At 40.1% G+C, this 24,727-nt stretch overlaps 1 protein-coding gene across 1 annotated transcript in view; it reads right to left on the reverse strand.

Annotated features, from left to right (window-relative positions):
- Positions 1–675: 675 nt before the first annotated feature.
- RAP1B (RAP1B, member of RAS oncogene family) overlaps positions 676–24,727 on the reverse strand; it is a 79,288-nt gene continuing 55,236 nt past the window's right edge. The window contains exons 3-8 of the mRNA XM_075600300.1: positions 19,946–20,014; positions 14,618–14,674; positions 13,341–13,481; positions 7,231–7,374; positions 6,485–6,600; positions 676–2,858 (exon numbers count right to left, since the gene is read on the reverse strand). Coding sequence (XP_075456415.1) covers positions 6,514–6,600; positions 7,231–7,374; positions 13,341–13,481; positions 14,618–14,674; positions 19,946–20,014 — 498 coding nt within the window. The 3' untranslated portion in view covers positions 676–2,858; positions 6,485–6,513. The remainder of the gene's footprint in view (positions 2,859–6,484; positions 6,601–7,230; positions 7,375–13,340; positions 13,482–14,617; positions 14,675–19,945; positions 20,015–24,727) is intronic.

The raw sequence follows: 24,727 nt of genomic DNA on the forward strand, positions 1-24,727 counted from the left end.
TGCTGCTCACCTCTGGGTAATGGAATGGTCCTTGTTTAAAATCATACATACAAAATATATACACACACCTTTATATGAAGACATTGGATAAATTGGTGCCCTCAAACAAGTCTGATGTGTTTATTTATTGGGGTATGGTTTGTGTCCGAGGGCCATTGGACCTCAGGGAGACAAGTAAAATATACTAGTAAGTGGAACAGAATGCTGGAGTCAGGTACCCAACATGCCTCCGAGTGCCAATGCTTCTTCATTTTAGGTGCAAGTCTTGGGCTGATGCTCTGTTGATCATACGTCAATGCAAGTTTATTCAATGAACAAGCATTTCTGCCGCCGTAGATTTTGCAAACCCCACATTTTACATTTCTAGAAATACCTTAAGAACCAGAGCATGCGACTGTCGCAATGAAATATTTCCACTATTTTCCTGTATGCAGTTATAGACCTATCTATAGTTAAACAGTTTCTCCGATTGTTGAATAGATGTACCTCCAAGGTGTTCTGTCATCTCTACAAACGCATGTACTGTCCTTTAAAATTCACACTAATACAATTCAATTCTCATTTTAGATTGGGTCAATATGCTTGGCAATTTCAACACTTCAGAACTCATAGCACTAAATTAATTTAGCAGAAGGGGGACAACACATTGCAGGTTACACCAATACTAATCACACATTAAATCCAATGCTTTTTATTATGGTAATCGTAGAATCTTTGCTTAGAACAGACACTAAATATTTTAGACATTTTCTGCTGTGGCCAGGGATGAACAGAACTAGTAAAAAAAAACAAAAAAACTGAAGTAAATGAGCCACATCCATTTAGTCAGAACAACATGAGACCAATCTGCATACAAGGAAGAACAGTATTTTTATTTTGTTTGCGTCTGTGTATTAGCAGAGTTCAAAGTTGGTATAGAGCAGGGGAAAAAAATTTATCTGGAAATATTGGAAGAAAAGGAGGCTGTACAGCGATATCCATATTAACTAGCTTTCACTGATCTAGTCGATTGACATATTGCCTCAGTGGTATACCAAATTAAAGTCACATCATAGCTGCTTCCAGACACATTAAGGCCCAGGATGAAATCTGGTTTTAGCCTCAGTCTAACGTACCCCTCAGCTTCCTGGACAAAATAAGCAAGATGGAATGGACAGATTTGACCTTTAATGCACAATGTGAAAACAAAGCTGTAACTCTGCGGATAATCAACCACCACACCGGTTAGATTATTTCAAGTCTTCAATTTAACTGAAATGCATCAAAAAAGTGACTTTAATATACTGCTACATGTGTCCGAGAACCGTTGTTTTAATTAGCATAAATGACGTGCTGGAATTTGGTTTTGTGAAATTGAACGAAGTGCTGAAGGGGGTCTGCAAAACATTTGAGAGAAATGTATTCCAAGACCGACTGGCACTGAAGTGTTGGGAAATTGCATCGTGCAGAGTGCATGCTATGCACTTTAACAGGCAGCACCCACATTTATTAACTAGCACTGTTAAAACATTACACAAAGCATTGAAGTGGCAGACAATTATAATGTGAGCCCTTGCATGGCAATCCAAATTTATTGAACTGATGCTAAGTTATACAAAATTGCACCACTTTATTTAAGGCTTTTAAGTTTACATTTGGCCACCTCAAAGCAGTTGTAGCATTAGGTTGGTCAATTGAATTACTGTAGCTCCCTGTTGGCTATACACACAATCTTTACACCCAAACGTTAATGCATACAAAGCAACAAGGCATTGATAAATAAATCAGCAAAAAGGTAATTACTGCAACTTAGGCCTGTGACCAATTACACATGATTTAAAATTACGTCCCACATTCACATCCACTGAACTCTTCCACCATTTAACATCTCAACCAAAACGATACACATGTGAAACGACCACTGACAGGGGAGAAAAAAAAAAAAAATCTAGTACTAAACCTGTATATTTGGTATTGCAAATACACGTATGCATGAGCAAGCAAGGGGAGGGACAAGAGTTCAGTGAGAATCTACAGCTGCAGAAGCCTGAAAATGATTTACAAAAGATTGATAAATCATTAAAAAAATTTCGTTAAATATACACTTCTTGTTGTAGACCCCCACTGTATACACATCTATAAACATTATTCCCTATGTAAACAAAAGGAGTGGGGAAAAAAAAAAGAATACGTGGTTAATGAAAGGGTGAAACCTATAGATGTTCTTCTGAATAGATCAAAGGCAAAGTCTTCAACAAAGACGTGACAGAAAAAAAAATGTATTGTAACGACCCCTTCAGTGCCAGAGGGCTGTGCAACTCTAGTGGCCACAGGACGCCCTAAAAATTGGTAAAGGGGGAAAAAAAGAAGAAACTATAGCCATGTTCATGAGAAGCGCTTTGTACAATACAATGGATGTTCTTGTACTTCTTTAAAAGGAAGGAAAAAATAGTTACAAGAAGCTGCAAATACCAAAGATGCAAGGTCACCAGGAGTAGTCTATATAGGAGCTCTTTGGACTTTCTTGTTTATTAAGCTAAAATAGTGGTGCTTTTCATTGTACTCTCCGATAGAAAGGAGGGATTTGTGAAAGAATACAGTACACGTTTTCATACATGTTAAACATTGCTGGGTGAACAATGTCTCTTAGCAGTAATACTGGACGTGGGCTCCGTTGCTCCCAGTTGCATACGTGAAGAACATTTCAAAGCAGGCATCTTTCTTGTGACTTTGGGAGGGGATTTGATGGTGCGCAATCTGAGCTTGCAGCTTTCATCTGTATCTTAAAGGGTACCACCACAGGAAAGTCCATTGAAGTTGTTGATAGGGTTAATAGTTGGAATGCTGGCACTGTTGAGTTCAGCAACAGTTCTTCAGACCTGTAAAATTACAGTGAAAATGACGGAGAATTACTTTGGGAAAACCAACAGCATCAGCTGTACACTAACAAATGTATTATGTTTGGCAATTTTGGTTCACTTCAGTGATGGAGAAGGTTTGGAATGCACTGCAGATACCTTCGCATAAGAAATTGGATCTCTACAATGCAAGAAATCACTATCAGACGTATATTTTTGCTTTACACACAATGCCCAAGTAAATCAGGCGGTTAAAAAAAACTATTTTGTCGAGACCTAACAAAAGGCTCTACTACTACAGAATGAAACGGTTTGTTCTGAGATTTTTGGGACTTTAAAATAGTACCAGACAAATAATCAGATAAAAAAAATAATAATGTTGCCTCTTCACAGAAAGACTAAAAGATTGTTTATGCTTTGCCATTTTAAACCTCATGTGAACAACTGATTTTTTTCCCTTCTTAATCCGATAACCCAGGAATCACCATATCAAAATATTACAAGAGTAAGATAGCAAATGAAGGACTTCAGAAAGTAGTCTATAAAGTTACTGTATAATAAAAAAAGCATTAGTGTATAAAAATATTTAAGCTTATTTAATGCAAAGCCCGTCTGGCAGTCACAAGGTTTAACATTTTATGCCCGAAAACAGGGAGCTCAGCTGCATCCATGTAATTGGTATTTTACCAAGGGCCTTTATCCAATGAATACTAGAAGTGGTTCATTCAAGGAGAAGTCCGACATCGAAATGATATGCCAAATATTACAAGTTCCACTCATAGGAACTCTATTTTCTTGGTTTTCCTTAGCAGTAAAATCACTTGGTTAACCATTCCCCTCCCCCCCAATAATCTCCCCCAGTGCTGCCATTTATTTTGCCGTGTATTTTCAAAAATAGAGATAAAGTTGTTGGTAGACATTGGCATCATTTTTTTTTACCGTATCCAACATGATGCAAAATGACAGTTAAATAAAGAAATGTATTAACTCTTTTCAATGATACTTACTGTATGTTACTTGAATTCATATACAAGTTTGGATCCTATATTAGGTTTAATTTGAAACACTGCATAATCTGTTTGTTTGATCCAACTACAACAAACAACATTGCAGTTATTTGTCCAAATATAAGCAAACTCTGCCAGTCAGTTTTGGGGTTACTACATTGTATTTAAGATTTGTCAGCACCATTCTATAGTTTATAGAAAACTGTAGCTTAGACATGCACCCTCATTGTACCCCTTTGAGATATAATTAATTTGTATGTTATTTTTAAATGTTGTACGTTGTTGCAATACTTCTGCAATGGAGTATCAGTCTTAGCAGAAGCAGCGCATTATCAATACAAGTAGCGCCTTATGATTTTACCAGGTTGGATTGAAATACAAGTCCTGATTGGAGTAGGGTTGTTCTAGCAACCATAGACACTACTTAAGGCAACTTGCGCAACCTCTGTTAATCATTCTCCTCTGACGAAGCTCCGTTCGGGAGGGAAACGCGTTGGGCGTATGACGTAGTCACGCCAATCCAGGAGGAGGGACGAACGCTGTGTATCGCATCACCTACCAGGTTGTAGCTGGTTGTTCAAGCGCACCACCGTGTCCATTGCTGCATTAGATATTCACACACTTGGGAGGCTGTATATGATAGTCTATCGTTGCAATGTGTTAACTCCGCTATTTTACCTAAGCATACCTTATGCCATACCCTATGCCATTTATATCTACTCCCTCATAACATTTGGGAGGCTTATTATGGCTGCATATGTGGGCTCATTCATGTAATGGCATTGCGCTTTGAATATGGTAATTGCGCTGTTCTATTTGTTACACCGTATACTAGACTAATCTCTTCAGTACAAGCATCATAGTGCTTATACCATACAGCTAGTCTGAGTGTTGTAGTGCAGTATAGGGGGGTCAATGTACACAGTATCAATCCCACATACCACTCACCATCAATTGAGTTGAACACACACACACACACACACACAGTATATACCATATAGATTAGGAGTAAAAGTATGCAGTGATGTTAGAGCTGTTCTATGACATTCATGGCTTTTATATTTAGTTAGCCTATTAGACTATTGTGATATACTTGTGTGTGAACACCAGCAGTATTAGGTTTGAGTTTACAACGAATTTCCAATTAATGGTGAGTTATTTGGTATGCTGTGTTATTGATCACAACCCCAATTATGCATGAAACAACCTAACTCTATACTACATGGTGGTTGTGTTAATCCAGAGAATGGTCAATACTGAGAGATGTAATACAACAGACTACAAAATAGCCATCTCTGTGGGAATATACAACCAATAGGCTATAAAATAATTCTATATTTTGTAGTTACACAGCCAGATTGCCGTGTGAATTTTATATATAAATTGATATCACATGATAATTAACACTGGAGTTCAGCTGTGTTCTACCATAGTAGAGTAAGCAGCAGCGTCCTTACCTTACCCCCTGGTATACTTTTAAAATAATAATACACAATAAATATATGACAACTTTATTTGCACGTGTAGACATATCTTAATTGTGGGAATATTAAATGTTAAAGTTTTAAATAGCCCTGGTGTGCACCAATAAGTGTGCTTGTTAGGGATTGGTTGGTACAAGCAACATTCTCTATTTTTTAAAATACATTTCAATTCAGCACACAGATAGCACCCAATGCTACTCTAGGCATTTGGGTGCATATCATTTCTTCAACATCAATTGCACCTAAATTACCAGTGAGCGGTATATTTTCTTCTGACTTGGTGGCTGTTATTTTGCCGATTGCAAACTCTTGCAGAGCTCGAGTTAGAGGCCGCTTTTGGGTTATTCTTTAATTCAGGGGTTCTCAACTCCTGTACCAACGACCACCCAACAGGTCAGGTTTTCAGGATATCCCTGCTTCAGCACAAGTGGCTCAATCGAAGATGCTTGTGCTGAAGCAGGGATATCCTGAAAACCTGACCTGTTGGGGGGGGGGGGGGGAGGTCTTGAGGACTGGAGTGGAATACCCCTGCTTTAATTGAATTATTTGCAGCGGAAGCAGTTCAGGGTCTTATGGCTTCCGCACCACTCATCCTTGCATTTCTAACTGTATTCTCTATTTAATCAACCACCACAATAAGAAATGATCCCTTGCTAATGTAACAAGAACTCAAAAAGGGGGTAATTCACTATAGTTAGGAACTATAGACTACATTGAACTATTCCATAATTATCCCCCTTCGCAGTTTTAGGCTGAGTTTACCCGGACTGCAAACAATATCAAGCTATTCTTCCTATAATTATCTGCTGCTTTTTAATTATCTGCTGCTTTTTGAAACAAGGGCAATGACCTTCGTGTCCCTTAGCTTGCAAAACATGTAGACCCTGCCCTTCCAATTGTATCCATTTATACATTTTCCATGAAAGTAGCCGTTCTCTATTTGGGGGATTTCTTGTGTGGTTCTTTTTCTCCCCTACCTGGACTGGGGGGTTTGCTAAACAATCTTATCTCGTAAGCTGGAGCACCCCGATTCAGGTAGGAAACCATGTTCTGATAGCCCAGGTACAATAAAGAAATCAAAATATCACCATTTGTGAAACAGATCAATGAGCAAGCGTTGTACAACTACAAAGATGTAAGGATTGAGATATGTTACCTGGCTCAGAGCTACAGCACATCTGTGTATTAAAGCAGCTGACATGTTGATTTTTTGCGCGCCTTGCCCGGTACAGGAGTTTTTCTGTTAATTTGTCGCACAAGGTCATAAAAAATCTGTGAACGCAAACAGATTACTCAGATTTCCAGGAAAACTGTCGTCACTGCATTTCACAAAAGTTAATCGTTTCAAGCTTTGTTTCAACCTTTTGTACTTGCAAGAGTAGAAAATGGCTTGTAAAGCTATTGTACAGAGTATTAACCATTAATGTAGAGCCTGCAATACTTTGAAATGTACTACAGACGTACCAATTTTGTGTTACTAAAAATGTTGGTACCACATCGATATCTCTATAGCTGGGGTGCGCAAAGTCTCTTATGCACCCTCCTGGCTCCTCCGGCTCACCCCCCCGCGTCAAATTATGTCATGGTGTCATGTGATGTCACGTTACCCCACGACGTCATTTGACGCCAGTTTCCATGGAGATGCGTCGCTGGAACTCCAGGTAAGTGAAAAGTTAGAGGCCCCGCGCGATCCGTGCCATTTATTTTAAATGCCTTCGGGGAAGCGCAGGGTCTCTAACAGCTGCCACCCCTCTGTCCCCCCAGAAATCTCACGCCCCCCAGGCCCCACTTTGCACACCCCTGATCTCTAGTAAACATATTAAACGATTCACATTTGTATTGACCTACGTGTTTTCCTTAAGTGGATAAGCAGACAATATATGCCTGTCCAGGAAACCTTACCTCGTTGACATTAATCTTGGACTTGGCAGAAGACTCCAAGAATGCACAATTGTTCCACTGTCTTGCTAGATTCTGCCCCTGTTCCTTCCCTACAACTCTTTCATCTTCCAAGTCACACTTGTTGCCGACCAAAATCATTGGTACCTAAACACGCGAGTGAAAACCAAAAAAAATATCAATGTATTAACTGCTTTTATCAACTAATAGAAGAAAAATGAATGTTTAACAGGACTATCATAAATCCCCGTATGTGCAGGAAAAGACGGTGGCGATCTGTGAACAGCTCAAAGCAAAGACATAAGTAAATTGGCCACTAGAACCAAGTCCACGAACGGCAGCAGAGCAGAATTACATGGTAAGCGAGACTGGCATCCCAAAAGTTTACAGTTATTTGGCTCAGATAAGTGGAAGAGTGGAGGAAAACCTCAGGAGTAATTCAGAATAGATAGGACAGATTATTCAGAAGAAGAATTCCAGAAGAACTGCGTAAAATGATTATTTTGAGGCAGTGTTTTGGAAGAATAGTGTAAAGCAGATGGTAAAAATTATAACCAGCAGCACTAAAGGCAGTAAATAAGAGGACAAATATAACATCTGGCTACAGATAAGTGAGAGGGGAAGGATAATATTTTTGGTAGGTTGTGAAGGAGGAAACTGCAAGTGTTTACAAGAGTAATGTTCAAGGGGTGAACTAAAAAAAGGACAATTTTTTTTTTTAAACTATGGAAGCGACATTTCTCAGATGAAAGCTGTAAAAAAACAAAAAACAAAAAACAAAACCAAAACAAACGCATAAGGTTGTTTTAAAGTTGGTTTGTAAAAACTAAGCTAAAACTTGGAAGGGAGAAACTCTTTTATTTAACGTCAAGGTTTTGACGGAAAGATATGCAGTAGCTTTCCGTCCTAGAGGCAAAGTGCTGCTTCACTTCTGCTGGTCCTTCCGACAAAAAATGGGAATACCAACATTGAGGAAAGAACTAAATGGCATATATTCTGCTCTTCAGGGTCCCCATTGCAAACTACTATTTTCAGAGAAACCAAATAAGTAACTCTTTTACATTAACAATTTCATTTAACCAAGCCAATGCCACAAAATTAATTTGTCTATATTAAGTAATTTGCTTGCAAAATGCTTAAAAATTTTTTTATCTTTTTTTTTTTTTTAAAGAAAGTGGAACTAATCCTTTGGGTGTAAAAGGAAATGTGCATAGTAAGTGGAAACCCTGAGGCCGTGATTATACCAGAAATCGTGCGCGACGCCGCGCAGCTTCAAAACAAAAACAATAAAATGCAGTGAAAGCGCACATACCACAGTAGCTACATAAGTGCCGAGACGAACTGCAACGCTTCTGTCTCATGGAGATTTGAGATTGTTTTTCACAGGCGATGGCGCATCACGTGAATTGCACGGCCAATCATAGTACACACACACACACACACACACACACACACACACACACACACACACACACACACACACACACACACACACACACACACACACACACACACACACACACACACACACACACACACACACACACACACACACACACACACACACACACACACACACACGTTAGTTGAAAAATATTCTAAGCGCTTGATATCTAGAGCAGAGTTGTGCTGCCACTCAGCTACAGCAGTTCTACAGCACACAGTAAGGTATCATTTGAAAAACAGTATTTGGTGTGAAATTAAACAGCTGTGCCATTAGTAAACTGATGTGTTAACATTGTTTTACAAACATGATGCAGACAACAAGCCACATTCACACGATGATTGAGCACCTCTATACTTGGGCCTGCACTAATGAGGATGTGGTGAGAATGGGCTGGTAAATATTAAAACAGTATTTGAAAAGTGCAATACTGTGTACAGGTTTGTTGCTAAACATCTATTGTTTTTATAGCGGAATGTCAGGTCTGTTCCTCCCACTAACCAGTAGCAGTACAAAGAATGTTCTCAGCTTTCTTCCCTGAACGGACTGAACATTTGTGTGCTTGGTTTTAAAGATTAAAATTATGGCTACATTTTAATAGAGTATAAATTGCACAATATCTATATCTAATCTATTTGTGACTTCTAATCACGGTGTAATTGAAAAATGTCTCACCTAGGACATTATATCAATGTCCTAGGTGAGACATTTTGAAATTACACAGTGATTAGAAGTCACAGATTAAAAGTATAACATAACTCATTTCCCAACCCACACGGCCAAACGTGAGACTCACAATCACTGCTTGCTAAACTGGATTCTCTCCTCAAATCCCAGCAGAATCCAATCTTCTGACATCCTACATTTTCAGTGACCATGCAATAGTGTACTGTGTAAGGAAAATTAAACCACCCCAATCAAGCCCTAAAGTTCTCCTCACTAGAACATTTAGAAACTTTAAACCACAACAGTTTCTGACTGACGTTACCAACTGTCCTTGGTACAGAATCGACCTAATTCCCGAACCCAATTCTGCGCTCGATTATTTCCAATCAGAGTTCTTAAACCTCCGTGATACCCATGTTCCACTATGCAGAATGAGAGAATGGGGGGGCACCTTCCGTGGGTTACAACTGACCTTATAGTGCTCTACCATTTCAGGGATGCCTTGTGGAAAAGCTACAAAGTAACAGAAACTACCAAGGATCTCAATCACTACAGATGCCTGCGGAACATGTGCACAAGGCAAACATGACATGCAAAAACACAATATTACCCTGACAATCTTCTCCAGAATACATCAAACTTCTGGAAGGTTATCAACAACATATTCCAGCCTTCTAACCAACGACCAAGTAATATCACTAAGGAGGATATTACTCTGACAAATCCCACTGACATTGCAAATGCATTCAATGATTACTTTGTGGGGTGTGCTACAAACTTATTAGCGAAACACAACCCAAACCACAAACATGAACCTCATTCTGAGAGTACCCCTATAGCCCCGCCCTCTCCCAACACTGCTCATAATTTTAAATTTGGCCCAGTATCCGTAGAGGAGATTACACAAGCGCTCCTCAAATTAAAACTAAGCAGCCAATGTGGACCTGACTTACTGCAATCTAAGTTCGTAAGACTTGGTGCCCCAGCCATTGCCGAACCAATTGCTTCCATAGTCAACTCTATCCTGTCTGCAGGCCATATCCCTAAGACCTGGAAAACTGCCAGAATTGTCCCAATCTTCAAAAGTGGGGAAAAAAAACTCTGTCTCAAACTACAGGCCAATCTCTTCTCCCAATACTATCCAAAGTCATGGAAAAATGTGTTCACTCGCAATTACTATACCAAGACAAATTTCCCTAGCCAATTCCAATCTGGCTTTCGCCTCAAACACTCCACGGTAACTACCCTGCTATAAATTTGCAATGAGATCCAGTGTGGAATGGAACAACTCACTGGTGCAATATTTCTAGATTTTGAAAAGACTTTTCATACTGTTGATCATGTTATCTTGCTTAACCAGCTCCAGTACTCTGGAATAGAGAAGCATGCTTTAAAAACTGGTTTCATTTCTACCCATCAGGTAGATCCCAACATGTGTCCAGCTCAGGCTCTAACTCCAACTCCTTGGATATCACCTATGGTATCCCACAAGGCTCTGTTCTGGGGCCCCTACTCTCTCAGTGTTCATCAATGATCTTCCTACAGCTTGTAAGGGAGCTTCAATACATGTGTGCAGATGACACAATTTCATATGCACACAGCCATAGCCTCTCCGACCTTGAACACATACTTCAATCTGACTTTGAGACTTCAAAATTGGATTTCCCAAAACAAACTGTTTTTAAACACGGACAAGACTGTAACAATGGTATTTGGGACCAAGGCTACATTTTTAAAGCTTCCAATGACTGAGCTCCAGATCAGAACCAATGCCAATACCATCCTAGCCCCTGTTACTAGTGTTAAGTACTTGGGCATATGGTTTGACTCCCATTTAACATTCGGGATGCACATTGATACCCTGACATCCAAAACCTATGCCAAACTAGGTGTACTTTACAGGAACAAATCCTCCCTAAGTTTGCTGGTCAGAAAGCGTATCGCACAGCAGATGCCAATTATCAACTATAGGGACACAGTATATGGCTCGGCACCCCAAAACCACCATAGCAAACTTGATACCCTCTACAATTTAATATGCCGTTTTGTTCTCCAATGCAACTACAATACACATCACTAAGAAATGCTATAAGAACTAGATTGGTCATCATTTGAGTCTAGGCGCAAAATTCATCTCTCCTGTCTTGTCTTCAAATACTTTCTGGGTGAGCTACCCGCCTATCTGAACAAGCTCCTCACCCCTACCACATGCAGCACTTATCTGAGATCTGACTCCAAGAGACTGTTCATGGTTCAGCAAAATATCCGGCCGACTTCTCTTCTTACCGTGTACCCCAAAACTGGAACAATCTACTCAAAACTAAAGCGGTCTCACATTTTAATCTGGCCTGTAACATACACCTATAAACATATATTAAATTGATAAATTAATAAATATTCATGCAAGTTTTTATTAATCTCTTTTTAGAGGAGCAATCTATGACATTTTCTTTCTTTTTTTTTTAAATACAGGTTTGTAGCAGGGGGTTAACACCGTTTATTTCAGCTCTGGAGACCCCCTGCTTCCACAGATACTTACCTCCGAAGGTAGTGATGGTATCTCTGTCAGTTTAAAGTCCCTGGTCACAAGAGCCAATAGGAGGCCGCACATAATGAGGTCACGGCTTGCTATTGGCATACAGGGCCCAGGAGCTTTGAAAAGCAGCCGTATAGTGAACCCTGTAATAGCTTCAGATGCAGGGGTTCCCTCAGAACTTACATGAATAGGGTTCAGCTTTGAAGACCCCATGTTTCAATCCTGTATTTAAAAAAATTAAAAAATAAATAAAAAATGGCTTGGATTGTCTAAGGAAAGTGAAACTCAAAATGTGAGACTTTTTGTGGCTGTGCATTTCAAAATCTGTTAGCCATCAAAACCTGTCTGGATTCACTTAATTCTTTCAATTATCTAAAATTAAAATGGCTATATATTTTGTGCCCATTTCCAATTAAATAACATGGTTCTGAAGCAATCAGGGAGCAAATGACATTACATGACATTGTCCTCTTTCACAAAAGTGTTCACTGCATTTACTCTTTTACCATTAAAGTTTGCCTTCTGCTACGTATTCTGTTTAACATGTTCTCTCACATACTGTACAGCTTACTGTCTTGTTTTATTTTTTAGACATCTAAAAATGTACACAAGCTGTACACTCACCAGTGCAAATTATATTTTGGAAATATTACAAAAAGCGGACACGGACACACACACGGACACGGACATACACAAAGGATTGCTTTGAAGTCTAACAGTTTCCACTATTAAGATGTGCACTCTTAAATGCAAGTAATTGAACAGTGCTATCTTGGGAAGCTGCTTTCACCCATTCAGTCCTGGAGATGCCTGCAACAGCCTCTAACACAGTAGGTGTTAAAAAAGAACGCCTTGTTAAACCAAGCCGACAGGAAGGAATAATAAAAAAAATGTAAAAATGCTTAAGTAGTTCTCAACGAAAAATTGGTGTTTTAAAGTAGTCTCAAGAAAAAAAGAAAAAAAATTCATAATTTAAGCAATTTCCAATTTAAGCTGACAAACATGAGAAGTTCCTCCCACAAAACAAGACTTTGATGCATTCATATATTTCTAATTAACACACTGGCTATAATCAAAGACTAGAAGTTATGGTTTGCTGTTGAATCATGAATGCAGATTGACCAAACCGGCTAATTCTTTGTCAAATAGGTCACAACCAGTACACTGATCTAAACTAGCACAAGATGAATTGAAACAGACTACATGACAACATTAATTTTCTTCTTCTGGTATTACAAGACAAAATAGAATGCATAGCTTGCACTGAACAATAGAATGAAGGGAAACTCCCCATCCACATATAATACAAGCACCCAAACACAGCTTTTAATGTGTTCAGAAACAGTGAAGCCTGCAAATAATTCAGGTTCTTCTAGCAGCAAAGGACAAAACAAAGGTGTATCAGATGGTGCTGACCACAAAATATATTTAGTGCTCAATCTCTAGCCAATTCTATAAAATGCTTACATCATCAGTGTCTTTGACTCGAAGGATCTGCTCTCTGAGGTCTTGCAAGTCATTAAAAGTGGACTGTGCAGTTATAGAGTACACTAATGCAAAGCCTTGTCCATTTTTCATATAGAGATCCCGCATTGCTGTGAACTGTTCCTGTAAAGAGAGTAAAAAAAAAAAGTTTGGTAACGTAGTCTCAAATTATTATGGCAAAATGTGAAATGGTCACATAAGAGGTCGCATTGAAGACAGAAAAGTTGGTCTTTACCAGGATCAGTTACCCATCTAGTTGACCGTTAGCCAGGAGTTCCATACGGCACCAATAAAGCCAGAATCCCTGGAGCTCAGCTATTAACTGGTTCAGACTAATAGGGCCCAGAAACCAGCCTCAATGGGTTTCAAATAAAACATTATGTTGAATATTCTGGAGGCGCATCATCATTTCATAATAATTTCATTAATTAAACCCAATCTCTGACTAAGTGGCTAAATACCTTTGGTCTTGCGGCAACACATACTTTACAATTTATGAACTCAGAATCAAACCCATTTTCACTTATAAGTATAAAAGCTGCAATCTAGTCTAGCATAGACGGAAATACATTTAGCAAAAAGATTTCCAGGATGTTAACACTATTCCTAGATATTGCTTTGTGCACATTTTATGCTTTTCGTTTCCCCCCCCCCCCACCCAAAAAAGGACAGGACATTTTAATACTGCGACTACGTCAAATAAATTACACAGCCGCACTAAGCGCCCATTTGAAAAAAATTAGATTTTTTTTTGTACGTAAACGGACCTGCTGCTCCAAGAAAAGTTAAACCCGGAAAGGATTTGACTGAAAGGTTTGATTTCATCTGCAAGGTTTGTAATTTCAGCAACAGAGACATTTTCTGCATCACAACACATGCAGCAAATCTTTTCTTTCCCACTGAGCATTTCCTTTTGTTTTGTTGCATTGTATGAAATTGATATACATTTACACGAGTCAACAGTTGTCCATCTGCTTCAGTCTCACATTTCTGGAGGGGCTTTCACGCTCCGCGGTGCAAATGTTTTGTAAGCAAAAAAACAAAAAATAAGACAGGACACTGACTGATTATCTGTGCTAAGCTGAACAAGACACGCTGGGAAGCTGCATCATTAGCATTCAATGTGTAGGTTCTACCTTAGGGCTGGTTCTATAAAGATAAGTATTGTGAGAATGTTATTAGACTGTGTGTGACATTCATCGGTACCATTGTGCATTTAGTGCTAAAGCATTACTTGTATTATGAACGAGTGTACGTACCGTTCCTGCTGTGTCTAAGATCTCAAGCATACACTGTTGACCGTCAACTTCAACTTGCTGTAAAAGCAACAAGAAAGAAAACTAACGTAAGGTATGGCAATATCAAACTCCTCAATCTTAGGGTGACCTGAAATGCATAGGTTCATAAGCATTGCTGTTCACTTCAGTGCAGAAAGGTCTGGGAAACAAAAAACATTCAAGGAAATTTGTTTTCATTTGAACTTGAGATGAATAGCTTGGTAAGAACAAAAGGATACCACTTAAGTTAGCATTTTTACAGGACATCATGAGCTAAAACCAAACTATTCCTGCATATTTATCCAAGGATAGAACCTTATCATGACTATCCAGTTATGCAACACTAAATGAATGCAAAACTGGGAACCCACGCCTGTTTCCTGCCCTCCTTTGTGTGTCATGTGAAAGTTCATCAGACCAATGAAGACTGGTTTGCTGGAGTGGGTATGGAGTGGCTGGAAGAACAGGGGGGGGGGGAAGCAGGTGGCATCTTATAAAAAAAAAAAGTAGAAGAGGAGGGAAGCACATTTACATGTCCAACATTTAAAATTATACATTATTTACTGAATCCCTGGTTTTCCTGTCATTGTACAAAAAAATGTTTTCCATGAGGATTAAAACGGCACCGCGGGGTTTAATTCTCCAAGAGGAAGGATGGAAGGGTAGTTTCCTCTAGCCGGATTGTCTGTATTACTCAGCAGCAGCCAATCAGGAGTTTGTGGCCAAGCAGAGGAGGAAGCAGCAGCATGGGCAGCAGGGGAGGCTGTCTGTCGTGTGCGTGGTTTCTGACTGTCCTGTGACTCTGTCCCCTGACAGTCTCTCTGCCCTGTGTTTTGTGTGACCCTGTCCTGTTGTAGGGGTGCCTCAGGAACTGAGCACTGTGGCTACGGGTGCAGAGAAAAAAGTTGGTTGAAAACCAAATTATTATTTTTTTTTCAATTAAAGATGTACCCTCTTCAGAAATCTGTTGTAGTGTTAGGTTTTAGCATAAAATAGCTGCCATTCTCATAGAATCAAAGGCTTTGCACTCAAGTAACCAATTGTGTAACAATCTAAAGATGTGAAATGCAATTTAAATAAAAAAGCACAGCATAATTAATTAAGAAAACTGTTTCTAAAACCGAACCAGCATTTTTTGGCAGGACAGAGGTTAGCAAGCACATCTCTCACCACTGTACAGCCATAGTAGTTTAACAGAACTTATACTCTGTAGGAGAACCTCCGCGGTGTAACCATTATATACATGAAATCATATAAATTAGTAACTTATAATTCTGAAACATTGATAAAAATATTAAGGCCCTTGATATTTCACTCATTTGAAAGAACAGAATCACATTCATTTTAGATTCAAATGGTCTCTGGCCTCAGAGCCACACTGGGATATTAAAAAAAAAAAATAATAATAATATATATATATATCTATATTTTGTAGCTCTTGTTTCTAACTAGATACTATTTCTAACTTATACAAGCTTGGGTTCTGCCTGATTGATGTCCAGCAAGAGCTCCACACGCTTATGCTGTGACCTAATGAAATGTCACTTGCAGTCAGTCTGATGTGTAAGCACTGTCCTGCTTTACAAAGCCCCCGGCTATAGAGGTCCATGGCCATACTCTGCAGAAACTGCTGACAGCTTTGTTTCCGGACTTACTATGTATTTGCTCTGTGGAGCCGAAATGAAAAGATCACATTCTACTGAGGGATATTTAGCAAGCAAGCCAATCCTGTGCTGTAAAGTGGTAATAAGACAATTGGCCCTCTTAAAAATTTGGCCTCCAGAGAGTTAACTTGTATATTCAAAGCTAAAATGTATGCAAAATTCATGACACTCCCAATTAAATGTGATCCCTTTATTTTATACTCCAGTGTCAGAAAAAGCCATCTGCAATTGGACAGAGTGATGCAATTTGATACTGTATGTATTGGGAAGGCAGCAATTTATTGAGATTCTTTATGAATTCCTCTATGTTACAGGTCTTTAATTTTTTTTATTTTTTTTTTAGACTGCAATAGAGGGAGATGATCAGTTTACTATTCTAAAAGAAGTTAACCCAGTGTTGTAGACAGTTACATAGAAGACAACATAAAAAAAAAAAAGACACTGTATGCCCATCAAGTTCAAACTATGTTAAATTTTGACGACAGATGGTGGTTTGTAGAAGTACTCGCCCCCTACCAATAATGTCACATGCTGAATTACAAATGTATGTAGTTTTTGAAACAAACTTCTTTTAGTTAAAGCTGAAGTGGTTGCACTGAACAGTTCTATGAGGAGGAGGTTAAATGTCAAAGGAAAAGTACAAATAAACTTTACAAGTTGCAGAAGTATTTAGCCCCTTACGTCAGTACTTGGTAGAAGTACCTTTTGCAGCAATTACTGCTATGAGTCTTTTTGGATTGGTCTCTACTAGTTTTGAACAGTAGGATGGTGATATTTTTGCCAATTTTTCATGGGAAAATTCATCCAGTTCTAATAAGTTTATGGGAGATTGCCATGGACTGCAATCTTCAAGGTCGCCCCATAAATGTTCGATTGGATTCAAGTCAGGGCTTTGACTGGGACACTCAAGAACATTAATTCTCCTCTTGTTCAACCACTCCAGTGTGGCTTTCTGCTTCAGGTCATAACCCTGCTGAAATGTGAATTTCCTCCCCAGTTTCAGAGTTCTGGCTGACAAACAGGTTTTCCTCAAGTATCCGCCTGTACTTTGCACCATCCATTCCCCCCTCTATCTTGATAAACTTCCCAGTCACCTGTTGAAGAGAAGCATCTCCATAACATGATGTTGCCATCACCATGCCCGACAGTTGGGATGGTGTTGACTGGGTAATGTGCTTGCGCTAGACACAACGCTTGGAATTTAGACCAAAAAGTTAAAATTTGTGTCCTCTGACCACAAAACCTTTTCCCACATGTCTGCAGTATCATCTTATGTGCTTATTTCACAAACTTCATACATGATTTAAGAGGAGTCTGTGAGTACTGGCTTCTTTTTTGTCACCCGTCCATACAGGCCAGCTTTGTGTAGGGACCAGTTGGTGATGTGTAAACACTGACTCATCTAAGATACAGAACTTTGCCTATCTTTCATAGTTATTGCTTGGTTCAGTGACATCCTGAACCAGTTTCCTGCTTGTCTGGTTGCTCAGTTTGGTAGGGTGTAGCATGATGAATCTTCCACTTCTTAGTGATGGACTTAACTCTGCTGAGAGGGATTATTAGCACCTTTGACATTTTCTTGTACCCTTCTCTCTGCCGCTCTACCACTTTATCCCGAACTTGTTTCGAAAGCTCCTTTGGCTTCATGGTTGCTTTGTTGGATCACTATGCAAGTTGCAGCTTGAAAATGTTTAGATAGCCAAGGGAAATGATCTACAAGTTAATCCACTTTGAAAGGTCATTAAATTAGTGAAATGGTTTAAAACAATTCATTTGCACACGAGATGATTTAGGGCAACAGTAGCAAAAGGGTTGAATACTTATGCAACCGAGATTAAACAGTTTCTCTGTAAATCTTTATATTCTATGTGCCTTTTCTAACTACCAGTTGGGAGTAGTTTTTTTTTTTAGATTTTACATGTAAAGTCTAATTTGAAAGGGTCGTGGAGTACGCTCAGGTGCCAACAAAATGTGAAAAATTTGCAGGGAGATGAATATTGTACTTCTGCAAACCAGTGTACTTATTGTATATTTGTATTTGCAGTATACTGATACAGAGGAAGGCAAACAAAAAAACCCCAGTGAAACATTATCCAATTATGTCTCGTAAGAAAATAAGTGCCTCCTGACTCCAAATAATGGAAAACTGGCTTCTTCCCGGATCAACATCCTTTCCATGTTTACTTATTTGGTATATCTCTGTATACCTGTCCAAAAAGATGTCCAACCTTAAAGTGTGATCCAGTGTCATTTGTACTGCATTTGGGATAACTAGTTCTTTTGAAAGCTCCTTGTATTGACCCAGAATATATTTGTATGTGGTTATATAACCCCTCTTAAACGCCTCTTTTCCAATGTAAACAAATCTAACTTAGCTAGCCTCTACTCAGAAGTAAGATTTTCCATCCCCTTTTACTAATTTGGTGGGGCTGTGCTCTGCCCTTTTTCTAGTTACAGGTCTTTATGGAGTGGTGTCCAAAACTGTATTCCATATTCAAGGTGTGGTCTTACTAATGCTTTATAGAAGAGCATAATTATGCTTGCTTCCCTTCCATCCATTCCCCGTTTAATACAAGATAAGATCTTATTTGTCTTTGCAGCTACTACATGACATTGGGAGCTATTGCCAAGCTTGCAGTCTACAAGCACTCCTAAATCTGTCTCCATCAAGGATTGACCTACAGTCGATGTGCTCCATTTAATTTGTAAGTCACATGTTTATTCTGGTTTCACAAATGCATAACCGTACATTTATCTGTATTAAACCTCATCTGCATGAGTTTCCAGTCTATCCAATTTCTTCTGGAGAGAAATTACATCCTGCTCTGATTCTACTACCTTACACAATTTAGTGTCATCAGCAAAGATGGAGCCTTTGATCTGTATGCCAAACTCAAGATCATTAAGAAAAAAGTTAAAAAAATAGGAGTCCCAGTACCGATCCTTGAGGTACTCCACTCAACTTTCTCAACCTAAAAAGGTTCCATTTGACAACTATGTTGTCTATCTTTCAACCAGATTCAATCCAGGTGCAAATATTTTAACCGAATCCAATTCCCTTTATATTTTACACTAACCTGGTGTGGCACTGTATCAAAAGCCGATGCAAAATCCAAGTAGACAACATCAAATGCATTACCCAGGTCTAAATTCCTACTTACCTTCTCAAAGAAACAAATAAGTTAGTTTGGCATGATCTATATCCTTCATAAATTCATGCCGACTATTACTAATAATTTTAGTATTAATAAAAAAAATTAAAAAAAATATGGAAAAAACACAAATAGTCCTTTTTGAGACTAATTTGCGGACCAAAAGGAACCAGCCGACCGAGGCAGATCCAAATCCGCAAAACAAAAAGAATTCGCCCATCTCTACTCCCCAGTTCCCCTTAACTTTATTGGTTCTCTGATAAGTACTGGGTGGTGAGAAGGGTAAAGAAAACACTAGACAAATACTTCCCCATTCAGAGGCCCCTAAGAAATTCAACTGGCCGTTTGTATGGGATTGTACCTTTAAGTAATTCGGCACTTTGAACAATGCAGCCTGCTTACAAATAGGTAAGAGGAAAATGTTAAGGTACTGTGTACCCGATGCTCAAAGTCAACTGAAACCAATTCCAGGAAACGGCAGACAAAATACTAACCTTTCTGTACGAATCTTCTATTGTTGGGTCATATTTTTCAACAAAAATTCCTTGGACAAATTGGACGGTCTGTAATACATATGAAAAACAGCACAACAGATTAGGAGTTCCATGGAAACATTTGATGAATGTTCATAATAAAAAAGTTGACAAGTGCTATTATCAGGATCTTGTTAAAACAAATTATAAAGTAGTGTGCCTTTCTGTTGCACCATGTCAATTTTCCACTGAGTGTGTAAAAAACAAACAAAAAAAACAAATCCAACACAAACATTGAAATATCAGATGTTCTTAAGGCTGCGTCCAGGATGAGATCATATGCGCACTTACGCTCGGCGTGTTTAAATACCTTTTAACTGGTGGGAGTGTCGCTTGGTGCGCGCGTGCACGGGCCGGAGTGGTGCTTGGAGAAACAGTTAAATTTGTTTTCCCGGCGCTATGGCATGTCACGTGACCAGGTAAGAGCCCATGAGAGCACAGCAGTCAACAACCAATCAGATGGAGCTCAAGATGTGAAGTCACACCCCACTTCAGGCTGACATGCCCCCGCCCCCCGAACGAGCACGCAGTGAGCAGGTCAGCGAATCGTTCCTGTTCCAGCAGATGCTGACGTCACACCTCGTGAGCGCGCGTCTCACCACCCTGGCCGCAGCCCAACATGTGAAATAATTGTTGGAAATGTTATGTTTTACTATGTGTATGGGGTCTATTGCAAAAATGTAATATCTGTTCCACCCCCAGTCACAGATAAAAATAAATCTGTGGCTAACTAAATGCTTTTATTTGTGCGAGCTTTCGAGATACACTGATTTCTTCTTCCGGCGATGTTACAATGAATGAAGCAAGCAAAAAGTATACTTAAAAACAGTGTCTCTTGGAATGTTATCTGTGCTTGTCCTTCCCCCGGTTGTAACATCGCCGGAAGAAGAGATCAGTGTATCTCGAAAGCTCGCACAAATAATAGCATTTAGTTAGCCACAGAACGGTATCATCTATTTATTTTTTGATTATTGAAGGTCGGCTAACACGGTACTGAGATAGATATAGATATATATATATGATTTTATACTCCCCTTAATATTTAAAATCCTGAACTACTACACCAATATAATATCATTGTAGTTTAATTGCCCGGAAGATGTTTGGCTTGGGATACCAATGTGCGCTCGCAGTCTAGGATTGAGTTACAGACACACTTAAGAACACTACTCCGATATTGCACGCGATTTTATTTGCCCTTCCTCCTCATGGGCCCAATGAAATGTGCACTACATCTGATAGACCTCTTCAGCACTGAAGGAGTTGAACATTAGCCAAGGTTACGTCTCATGCAGAATATAACTAAGGAATACATTGATGGCATTACAAAGGATGAGAAATGAGGAGAAATGAGGGTCAGAGTGGCTCAGCTGAAAAGAAAAGGACAGGGTATTGAACCGAGACAATGACAAACCTCTCAGCTACGCAATTGGTTTGAGCATGTATCAAGGTTCAAGAAATATCTATACACCCTTTTGCATTTTCTTTCTAGAAACAAGGTTCATTAGCCCATTACAAAAAATGCTTTAAGCCTCAGCAGGATTAGATTCCTAAATGTAAACATAAACTTAGACGTACAGGGGTCAGAGTATTTGTAGAGTACAGAGAATTGCTTCTTTACTGTCTTTATGATATTCATAATGCAGTGCTGGCTAGCTCATTTCAATGAGCTCTACTGTACATCTTATGAGGCCTTGTGTGAACAAAACATTAAATGCAACCTATGCCTTTGGACAAAGCCCTAATTCAGTTGCAGCCCATAAGCCATCATTTTAGACTATGTAGTTAAGGCTGCAAACCCGCTGCGGCCGGCGGGGCGCGCGGCCGCGAACCACCAGACCCTTGTCTGAGTGGTCCCTGCCCCCGCTGCCTCCTTCCGACAGGGCTGACTACGTACTGTGACGCGTCAGCCGGCCGATGCAGAAAGAATCTTGTGAATTTCGGCGCTGACGCGTCACGTGGTACGCGAGTCAGCCAATGGGGAGGAGGGGAGGAGGGGAGGGAAGGAGCGAGGTGGGAGGCGCCTTGGGCTGGGAGCAGGGAAGGAGCTGCGTGTTATTAAAGTGTGTGAGTGTGTGTGTGTGTGTGGGTGTGTGTGTGTATGGGTGTGTGTGTGTATGTATGTGTGTGGGGGGGTGGACGGCACCACGATCGGAGCCCTGCCCCCCTCCCTCCCTCCCTCTCCGGCTCCCTACAGACCGCATATTGCGGTCTGTGTCTGTCAGTGCCCCGCCTGTCTGCAGTGCGGGCGCGCTGACTGAGTGAGCGGGGCCTTAGCCAGCACAATAAAAAAAAAAAAAAAGAAGAAACACAGAAATGAGTGTAGCCTCTTTGCTGAAACAAACCCTTTTAGCATGTAGGCTATGATAGCTGCTGGCAGTGAAAAGGTTAACCAGCTTGCACACAGCCAAGAGCCAGCTCACATGCAGGGATAAGGCCTTGCTCAGACAGGCCGCGTTGAGACGTGCGCACGCTTACGTGCGTGCGAACGTCCGTCGCAATTTCTGGTTGTTCAGTGGAAGTTTTCAAACTGAAAACTCCACCGGCGGCAAAGTGCAGCGTTGTCGCTGCGATATTTTGCTGCCACAACCAAAATTGAAATTTTGTGCTAGTGTCTTGTGACGTGAGCTGGTTCAGCACCCTGCCACGCCCCCAAACGCCGCAACTCCTGCAGTTTGAGCAGAGATCGCTGGGCTGCAGGAGCGCGCGGCGGAGGCGTGAACGCAAGCATGCTGAAGGAGCGGTCTGTCTGAGCGAGCCTTTAGTTACAATGTTGCAGCTTCCAGGCACATGCTTGCATGAGTCAGAGCTTGGAAGGTTCTGGTGGATCATGTGCCTGGTGGTGCGACGCTGTGCAATAGTGTTCTGCCCAGAGACTGGGGATGGAAAGGGTTACACCCCATGGTACATAACTTGGGGACCCTCCCATTTTATCAGAAGTAGTTCTAGGGAGCTCATGAGTACAGGTTCCATTGTCCTGCCCAGGGAGGGAAAGATACCCCTGGGTTAGGATACTGGAGATTGAGGCCTACCTGCCCAGGAAGGGGTGGGTGTCCTAAGGCCTGACAGTGAGGAACTGTGCATCTGCCCAAGTGCGTGGGTGGGTGAGGCGACAGACCAGGGCATTGTCTGTATTGCATGGCTGTGTGCAGGATTCTACAAGGCTACAATTAATCCCAGTTGCAACTATCCTGGAAGCTGCATTGTATTTATGATCTACAATTTCCTTGCCGGTGGAGGCGCTGCACCAGACTATCTACCCTCCAAGCTCCCTGTATGCAGAGGCCCAGGCTCCTGGAAACTCACAGGTGAGCACCCAAACACCCTATTTACCAACGATCTCCCTTGGGGGGTGTGGAGGGGGGGGGGGGCGTGGGAACAGGTAGGGGTGTTACATTAATTGTAAATTTGGCGCAATCTCTTAATTTCCCCTACTTATTATGAAATCAGAAAACTTACTTTAAAGTTTTTTTTATGGTATATTTCGCACGATTATGGGTTTCCTCTGATGCCTAGACCTTTTTTTCTGTACAGTAGGTTTCCCTTGGCGCCTAACCCACGCATTATTTTACTGCATCAGTCTCCACTGTTTTGGAGGTTGTTCCATGAAGCATAATGTATGAAGCCTAATTAAAGAAAACCATTTCCAAGAGTGGTAGTGTGCATTAGTGTAAGAGCTGTTCACTTTTATGGGGGGAAAAAATCAGTACTTTGTGGTATATTATCTCTAAGAGAATGACATATCTGTAGGAATAGTAATTTTCAGAGAGATTCCCTTTCAAAGTTAATGACAGTTTAGCAAAACACTACCATATTAAACATTGCTTTTATAGCAATTATTAAATCTAGTGATACACACCAATCTAAGTATTTGAACACATCACAATAAAAAGGGAGTGCACAAAAATTTTGCTAGATATATATCTAGATCTTCAGTCCTTGTTGACCCACTTCTGGATGAAGGCCTCCTCGATGAACCTCCAGGTATTGTGGTTACAAGACTTCATGTTGCGCCAACAATTTTTCTTATTTCATCCACTCATCTTACTTTTGACACCATCTTGGTTTAATTGCTTCTGGAATCCAGTCAAGTACCATCTTTGTCCAACGATGGTGATTTCTTTTTGCGTTATGTCTGGTCCACTGCCATTTTAATTTTTTCACCCTTGTGATGTCACAGACGTGTTGAGTTTGAAACCCATTAATTATTTTTCCAGGTCTCTTCAGGTAATACCAATCATACATATCCATACTTTGTGTTTTCTGAAGCTTCTGAATTAGCTTTGTATTTAGGGTCAAAGTTTCACATTCATACAGAAGACTAGTTGTAAATATTTGAAGGGAACCTTCCACTGTGCCTCAAGAATTAAGTTGTCTTTCTTACATATCAATCCTTCCTAATCTTCATTCTCTTATTGATCTCATTCACAAGGTTCCCATACATTGTTATTTGCCGGCCAATGTAGGCAAAGTCTGACTACTAGTTCTATTCATTTATATCAATCTTTGTAGACTTGACACATTTGTGGAAGATCACTTTAGTCTTCATGGTATTCATAGAGACCCACATTCTACAAAATCGTATGCGACGGAAATATTCACCATTGATTTTGATTCCTTTTTCTTCTCAATCTAATGTCTTGAACAATTCACCAAGTGTTGCAGTGAAAAGCTTTAGTAACAGTGTCTCCCTGTCGCACTCCCTTGCAGATCCTTAGGCCGAGCTCATTCTGCCAACCTCAC

Source organism: Ascaphus truei, chromosome 5 (genome assembly GCF_040206685.1).
Source record: "Ascaphus truei isolate aAscTru1 chromosome 5, aAscTru1.hap1, whole genome shotgun sequence".
Classification (NCBI taxonomy): domain Eukaryota; kingdom Metazoa; phylum Chordata; class Amphibia; order Anura; family Ascaphidae; genus Ascaphus; species Ascaphus truei.